This window comes from Xenopus laevis, chromosome 4L, assembly GCF_017654675.1.
Source record: "Xenopus laevis strain J_2021 chromosome 4L, Xenopus_laevis_v10.1, whole genome shotgun sequence".
In the NCBI taxonomy this organism is placed as follows: domain Eukaryota; kingdom Metazoa; phylum Chordata; class Amphibia; order Anura; family Pipidae; genus Xenopus; species Xenopus laevis.
In genome coordinates this window covers 118275555-118284358 of record NC_054377.1, presented here as the reverse complement: position 1 = coordinate 118284358, position 8804 = coordinate 118275555, and the positions used below count along the sequence as shown (strand labels likewise).

General features: G+C 39.5%; 1 protein-coding gene across 2 annotated transcripts; it reads left to right on the top strand.

Moving 5' to 3' along the window:
• Positions 1-10: 10 nt before the first annotated feature.
• On the top strand, positions 11-7077 carry LOC100137612 (protein chibby homolog 1). 2 transcript variants are annotated; one of them, XM_041590713.1, is made up of 5 exons: positions 11-143; positions 2512-2626; positions 3262-3367; positions 4257-4369; positions 6087-7077. In XM_041590713.1, exons 2-5 carry the CDS (start codon positions 2549-2551, stop codon positions 6165-6167), a joined length of 378 nt encoding a protein of 125 aa, XP_041446647.1. In that variant the 5' UTR covers positions 11-143; positions 2512-2548; the 3' UTR covers positions 6168-7077. The 2 variants fall into 2 exon arrangements, with proteins under 2 accessions (XP_041446647.1, XP_018111834.1); XM_018256345.2 differs by having other exon boundaries at positions 37-143; positions 2544-2626.
• Positions 7078-8804: the final 1727 nt, after the last annotated feature.

Genomic DNA, 8804 nt, shown 5'->3' with positions numbered 1-8804 from the left:
TACGCCTTTCCGCCGCGTCTACCCATAATCCCACGCAGCGGTGGGTTGAACAGCAAGCTGTTGCTAGGGTGACGCGCGCATGCCCGTTAAACCGTTGCACGGGAGTAGGCATAGGAGAAGAGCGTCCTCACAGCAGATTGCAGGTAAAAGTGGGTTTATTTTTCTAACTTTGCAGCAGTTATTATTATTATTTATTCAAAAGATTTTGTGGGAGGAAGCCACCGGTGGTACAGACCAAGCGAATAGGTAAACAATTGTGCTTGAATTTGAGTAAAGCAGGAATGTACCACCAGATTACACTGCAGGGGTGTCCAACGCTTGAAAAAACGTGTGTAGTTCATTTAAATAATTCACATTATTTTTTTCCTACTGTTTAACGTTTAGTTGTCTATAGTTGGGCAACTAGACCCTTATGTGCTAACTTAACAAGGAGTTGCAGCTGTAATATGTGCTCCTTGCCCATCATCATGGGAGTTGAAGTTCATCAGAGTGGTGCAAGTTTGCTTATACTGCACATTTCTTATTTCCTGTAATATGTGGTGCCAGTCATTAAATGAGACCTATAGGATACATGAAAAAAACCCTAATTTTGTAGGCAATTACAAGTAATATATGGTGTTGCTTTTACATGGTGCTAAACATTAATATTATCTTTAAAAATAGCCCCTTTATTGGAGCTCCCTATAGATGTTCTCTGGTCCGTGTCTGCGTTTCAAATGAGGAGTAGGCGTGTCCTGACGGTCCCTGCCAGAAGCACAGTAGGAGGGAACAGCCAATCGCAGCCCTGCAGTCACCCAAGCACAGACAGGCTTCAGTTCCCTATCAGGTCCTGCTAGCTGCTGATTGGTTCCTGTCCTACAGTGCAGTGAGCTGCCGTTGGCTGTCCTGCACAGCATGGGAATTCAGGGAGCAGGAACAGAAGGGAGGGACTAGTAGGGTTTTTGCAGACATATTCAATAAATCAGCCTGAAACACTACTTTTTTAAGCACAATTCCTCTATATCTAAATGAGTATAATGCACTGGTACAGTCTTTTTTTTTTTTTTTTACACAATATGTCTCCTTTAAGATTCAAATTGTATCTTTAATCCTCCTTATAGCAGAAATGATTCTGTTACTAGTTGCTTCTTTCCTGTACAGCTGATAGGACTGACTGAATGTTCTCTGGTTTGCTATTCTCTACTTTCTTGAACTTGTTTTTATTTGCTATCCAATGGATATCTTCCAAACTAATGTGGCACTCTGGTTGAAGCTACACAGTGGATAAGCACCTCGAGGGCAGTTGTTCATATAGAGCTTCACTAACATCTTCTATTTAGTAGTAGCAAAATATGGCATCATCACTGGCCACTTTGCACTGAAGTAGAAACTCCACAACTGCTGTTTGTACCAGTAAACAACATGGGCTTTTAGCAATATTCCCTATTGTCATCAGCCGGAAGGGACGAGCAGTGATCCTCTGCATTAATGTCACTGAAACTGTATCATTCGATTTTGTGGAAGTAATTCCTCTGGTTGTTTGCCTCTACAGGTGTTATATTAGACTAAACCCCCAAAGGGAGGCATTTTATGCAACAGCAGCAGGAACAGATGGTAGAATAATGTTGATGGTGCTGATCCTCTGTAGCTGGGCAATCAACTACAATCCAATAGTGTTTTTGTTAATCTCCTTATGCTCCTGTGAGTAGGTTTAAGGGCCACACATAAATTATACATAGTAGAGTTTTTTTCTTGTTTGCTTATAGAGCATGACAGAAGCAAGATTAACTATTGTTGTATGAAAATACTGATGCAAGTTGATGCTGTGCACAATATTTATTACACTGATGCTTCACTGCTATTGCCAAGGAAAATATGAAGGTCATTTACTTTGTCTCTGGACAGAAAAGCAAAATGGCAAGAACACAGAGAATGTGCCCCTTAATGCTCATGCTGATAGTATTTCAAGAAACCTATGGCAACTTATGGCAAGGTTCAAATTGCATAAAAACAGTGGATTGTATGTTATGTTTGCATTTTGCCCTTACCCTATATTTACATAGTATCTGTAGAGGTTAAACAAAGACTCAGAGAACCTTTGTAATGTCTGTTTGGTACAGGGATAGGTGAGAAATGCCTCAAGTCCCTGGATCGTCATTATTTTATTAATTTTAATACCAGTTCCCTTCTATTTTCTCACTTGCTAAAAAAGCACTTTGATATACCTAATATATCTGCCAATACAAAAGAATTGGGGTGATGATTCTGTTGTGTCCTTCTAGTGGAATGATCCACTGGTCGATGAGGTAGCAGAGACATTATTATATTGTCTCAATATTTTTTCAATGGAAACTATACTGTTGTTTTTGATATGAGCACATTCTATCTATACAAGCTAAACTTATATACTGCATGTAAAATTTATGAAAGGGGCCACTGATTCTGTGCAGCTCAGCATTTTCTAAAAGGAGATAATGTGATGAAAAAGACTATTATTTTTGAGTAACTTGTTGACTTTTCTTTTTTCCGTAGGGAATTAATCCTGGACTCAACTTTTTTTTCAGGCAAGATGCCCCTCTTCGGGAGCACATTCAGCCCAAAGAAAGTACCACCAAGGAAATCAGCCTCCCTGTCTAACTTGCATGCGGTATGTCCTACACTAATTGTGGTAGCTTCTGCAGTAAATGCACAGTAGAAATTAGGTTACACTGGTAGCCACTTCTTTTATAGTTTCAAATGCACATCTTTACACATGTAGATGCACATAGAAGTCATTTTTAAAAATAAAAAGTTACATTTGTAAATCTGCATCTCTGTAGTTCTCATAAATAACACTGTATTTTTATGTACCCTCACACTTTTCAGGCACAATATTTGGACCTTGTATGCAGCATCCAAAGATGCAGAATATTCTGAAAAACCCTCTGCCTTCTTATAAATCTGGCAAAGCTGGTTAAACCCTTCCTTCCATTTTTAACTTGGATCTGAATGAATGAGTAGAGATGGAAGGAGATTTAACTCTAAAATTCTCAGCCCTCCTGCACAATCAGCCAAGGATATGCTAAATTAGGTTCTAGAGTAGCATGCTGGGCTTTGGGCTTTTTTCTGCCTGTGCAAAAATGTCACCTTTATCATTAGCCAAAGAGAGTAGTTTGCAGCTAAAGATGGTCTTCATGATTCACATTAATACAATGCACATTCCAACAAGAATAAAACCATATAATTAATATGTAGACAATAATACTTTGAAGTATCTAAGTAATTTGTGTTTTTTTTTCCTAGCTGGACCGGACAACTAAAGAGGTAGAACTGGGTTTAGATTATGGTTCCCCAAGTATCAACATTGCAGGTCAAAGCTTGAAATTTGAAAATGGGCAGTGGATGACTGGTAATTATCACTTTTGCTTTTATTGTTAAATTCAAGGGGCTTCCAGTTTGCATATGAGTTGGATTTGGATTTGCCATTTGGATTTTAGGTGCACTAAATATGCTGGGACACCAGTAGATTATATGATACTGTATGTCCAGGGTCACAAGGAGTTGCCACAGGGAATCAAACCAGGGTCTATCATAAGTGTCCACATCAAAAGGCTGATCACTTATCCTCTAGGTGAATTTCTCCTTCTCCTCTTAGCAGCTTAATCCAGTCCTAGTTGACTCCTGTATGTGTCTGGGCTGACAATGGGTACTATGTAGGAACTAAGGGCACCATCTGGGAAATTTTACAAACTGTGCACAGAAAATGTCTAAATTTTCGTAGCACAACACAATCTTTCTTAGGCACTCTGTAACATTTACCATGCACTAGTGCTCACAACATTTTGTGACTTAAGTGCAACAAATAAGCATTGCCTACATGCAGGTCAGTATTTACAATATAAGTACCTGCAGGCCTAAACCCGGGGTGGCAGCTTTAGTAGGTACGTTTAAAAAAGCTATTTTAAATAAAAATCCCTCTAGCCCAAGGCTGAATACTTGGTGGTAAACCAGCAATTTTTTTTTTTGGGGAGAAAACTATGGACGAAATGAGGTCCAGCACAATACCTAAATACACCCCAGTCTACACAGTGAGGTCTGTCCAATTTAAGTAAAAGTACTGTTACAGCCAATTAATATTTTAGTTGGTGTTAGTGAGTTTACAGCTGACTGTTTAGTTTTAATTTCTTGTAAATTTCCACTCTATGTACAAGAGGCCATACCCAATCCCGTTCCTTTTATATCAGTAAAGGTGAAGGTCATTGTTACCATAGTATTAGCTCTTCCCTCCATTATTGCAGAGTCAGGGGGGACTGGATCACAGAGAGAGGTCCAAAGGCTGCGCAAGAGAAACCAGCAGCTTGAAGAAGAAAACAACTTGCTGCGTGTTAAAGTTGATCTCTTACTGGATATGGTAAAAATTAGATTATACCCTGTTTTTTTTTCTTTCTTTCTAACGATTCTGAAGTTTTCCCCTTTAACTCTCCAAAAACAACATTAGGGGGCAGATTAGAGACTATCACAGTGGATTACACTGATACATTAAGGGAGAGATTAGAGATAATAATAGTGAATTACACTGATACATAATATTTATAATCCTATTAAAGGGGATGTATAGTCAAAAATTAAAATTCCCCCTTTGCCCTTGGGGAACCGATATACCGGTAAGACTTTTTCTAATTGCAATCAATTATTTTTTATCAGCGGTTTTCATTTGCGCTTCAGTTTAAAGTTGAGCACAATCCGTTCCCCCACATACCTGCTCTTTCAGCTGCGAGCAAAACCTTCACGGCCCGTCTCTGCTGTTCGACCCGCCCATCTTTTCTGCTGTTCCCGCCCGCCTACCAATGAAGAACGAGTAGCCAGTCTTGTTTGCAGAACGTCACTCCCACCGTTGCTTGACTGGCTACTTGTTTTTCATTGGTAGGCTGGCGGGAACAGCAGGAGAGATGGGCCGTGAAGGTTTTGATCGGAGCTGAAAGAACAGGTATGTGGGGGAATGGTTGTACTCAACTTTAAGGGTAAGGACACACTGGACGATTTGTCGGCAACGTTTTTAAAAAGCAAATCGCGGCGACATATCGCTCGTTTTGTCTCTGAACAAAACCAAATGAAAGACGCCAGCTCCTGTGCCCACAGCGCGTTTGTGAATCGCCTGTAGCTCCAAAACGCACCGAGACCCTTTTCCGAGCGATTTATCAGAAATAGCATGTACTTAGAAAAGCACTGAAATCTCCTAGACACGCACACACATACAGATAAGTAGCAGCAATTGTATTCAAATTACAATGCGAACGCAATGACGCAAGAACGCAAGCACGTAAAGACGCCAGGTTACAGTGGGAAGCACAAACCGTTTCCGGTTTGGGTGGAGCACGTACCGCACAGAGTAATGGGATACAAATCGCTCTGTGCCAATAGTCGCTGTGAATCGTCTGTTCAAAAAAGACGATCGTCTTGTCGCCGCGATTTACTTTTTAAAAACGTTGGCGACAAATCGTCCAGTGTGTCCCTACCCTAAACTGAATCGCAAATGAAAACCGCTGATAAAAAATAATTGATTGCAATTTTTGACAGTACATCCCCTTTAATATTTTCAAGCAGTCTGATCTGTGATGCAGATGTCCTTCAGTGCCTGAAATGTTCTGCTTAATAGAGGGAGCAGAGCCATATGAAAAATATTCCCATTATGAACATACAGTATGTGTTGCAGTAGGATTCAGTGAGGAATGAACTGCTTCACAAAGGATTGGACAGGTTTGGCAGCCTGAGAAAAACATGGCAACTCTTCCCTTATAGGCTGTAGGCAAGCAGACCACGGAATTAAGTCCCTTTCACTGGAAAATGTATTTAGTGAGCCCCTGTCTGAAAGCTGGAAAGAGTCAGAAGAAGAAGCAATAATTTATAAACAATTAAAAATAAAGGCCAATTGAAAAGTTGCTTATAATTAGCCATTCTATAACACACTCAAAGTTAATGTGAACCACCCCTTTTAAGTCTATTATACTCAGTGTGAGACACTGATGTGATATTTGCATGATTATTATAACTGGGGCTCTTATGTTAATGAATGTACAGTAATAATTTTGAACCTGAAGTCTTGACAGCCATTACTTATTCTGACATAGCTCTCAGAAGCGGCAGCAGACACCCACTTGAAGGAAAAAGAATTGGAGGAAATGAAAAATCTGAGTGGCAGGAGGAAATGAGTTTATTGTTAGAGATGGACTATCTTCCATATTGAGCAAGCAAGTGGCAACGATTCACCATCTGATCTGATTGATCACACTGACCAAAAAAACTCACGTGACTTCCTTAATCAGCGAAGCTTCATTTTTTATAAAGATTGTCCCGGAAAATAGATAAGCTTTTTATTACCAGAAGACTGTCAAGTTGAAGATAAAAGTTGCAGCCCACTTAAGCAGAAAAGTCTTCCAATGGATCTTGTGTCACTGAAAAGGAATTCAAATGGACATATGATGTAGTAATTGAGCAATCCAGCATTAAATGGAAAGACTTTCTTTTTTTACCACTGAAGCCTTTTATCATTTTTATAATCCCTTTATTTATAGAACAAGGACATATTCCACATGGTATTACAGGAATAATACATCATTCACACCAGTTCTTGTTCATATTACATACATACTGTGACTAGCTTTATATGAAGCCACTTAATGTGCAGTATATAAAGCTCACAGGTGGAAGATCATGGGAAATCAAAACAGAAATGACAGTTTACACACTGCACAATTTTAAACACCATAAAGTTACTGCCCTATAGAAATACCCAGAGTCTACATATAGTGTATGTTTCTGCGCATACAACAGCATTGCACAGACAATAGCCAATATTCTGTGAATTCCACTTTTTACTACACCAGGGCTGAACTATTGTTTTGTGTCATGGTGTTTTTCATAAAAAAATTACAGTTGTATACATGATGATGCTCACGCAAGTGTATTGTACAAGTGCACGTAGTAACCCATTTGGTTCCCAGGTTGCTGCACAACACGCACAGGAGCAAAATGTCACCCAAATACGAAGACAAAGGGGCGTGTCCCCGAAACGTTGCATCTCCGCACAATAAACTAGCAGGGTGCTCCCTGCAACGCTAATGCCTCGTGTGCTGATATCCTTTTTTCCAACCCAAGTGCGAAGAGCCAGCATTATGTGACATACTATTTGGGCCAAAGTGCCAGTTTACAGCCAGAGCGGCAGTGCCTGGCACTTAGCCCACAAGAAATTGATTGGGGAGACCTTGTATTTACATTTCAGAAAGATAGAAGAAAATTACTTTATATAGAAAATGTATTAGACAATAGTAATTATTACAATTAGTTATAATAAAGTTTGCAGTCTATGTTCCTTATCTCATGTACAAGTATGGGACCTGTTATCCAGAATGCTTGGGACCTGGCGTTTTCCGGATAATGGATCTTTCCATAATTTGGATCTTCATACCTTAAAGGAGAATTCAACCCGTAATAGAAAATAAACCCTCCCTTCTCCCCCCCCGCCTACCAACCCCCCCCCCCGAAATGCAAATGCTCGGGAGGTGGGTCTACCCAGGGTAGGGGGGGTGGGTTTTTTTATTATGGGTTGAATTCTCCTTTAAGTCTACTAGAGAATCATGTAAACCGTAAATAAACCCAATAGGCTGGTTTTGCTTCCAATAAGGATTAATTATATCTTCGTTTGGATCAAGTACAAGATACTGTTTTATTATTACAGAGAAAAGAAATTATTTTTAAAACTTTGGATTATTTGTATAAAATGGAGTGTATGGAAGACATCCTTCCCGTAATTCGGAGCTTTCTGTATAACGGGTTTCCGGATAACAGATCCCATACCTGTACACAAATATAAACACACAAGGGTCACTTTAATCAGAGGCCAATTAACCCATTGGTAAGTTTATGGACTGTAGTAGAAACTGCTTAATTTCTTCCAGAGCCTTAGTTGCCCTTGAGTATCCATTAATTCTTATTACAAACTAATGATATCTGTCTTCCTGGGCCATTTAAATGTTGAATTGCTTGCTTTTCATTATATTCCAGAGCTGTTGTGTCTGGTTTAACCTTTATGCAGTCTTAATGTTTTTATTTATTTTAGAATATTTTGTGCAAGTTTGGATAAAATATGATCTTTAGGGTACTATGGTCTCACCCAAATACTTTGCATCTCCTATTTGAGGGCCATGGTTGTAAGTCGCTCTCATAGTGACCCCCAACCTACTACACAACATGAGCTAGGGAAGCAAAACTGCTGTGTACAATTGTGTGATGGGATGCTTTCAGATCAGTTTTCCCCATTTAACAGTGGTGTGAACAGCTAAATTATTACTAGTGCTTGTGTTGTGTAAATATATTGAGTTATTCCACAATGTTTCATATTAAACAATACTTAACACTTGATAAGATACTGTAAGTGTCATTTTGTTTTTTGTTAATTACACTGTCCATTATTCACAAAATGTCATTTTAATAATACTATTGTCTGGTTGTCTATTTCTTTGTGTAGATTTCTGATCTCATTAACTAAAATGACTATCCAGTAGTTTAATGGCTGTGGCATCCAGTTGACTGCAATGGGAAGCAACTGTAAACCCAGAGTTACTGCTTCCCCTAACCATAGCTGTCAGGGTAGGCAACATGGAACTTTCCTCAGCTACTACCCAGGGGCTGCAGGGTCAAACAGGGCTGACGTTGCATCCGCAATAAACGAGCAAGGTTAAACCTGCTAGAATTACCCATGTTGTGCCGGTGTGTTCTGTGTCTACGCTGTTTTTGAGGTTGCCCAATTCCTCTGTCATCGAGCACCTGGGATTCGTTTGATTTTGGAC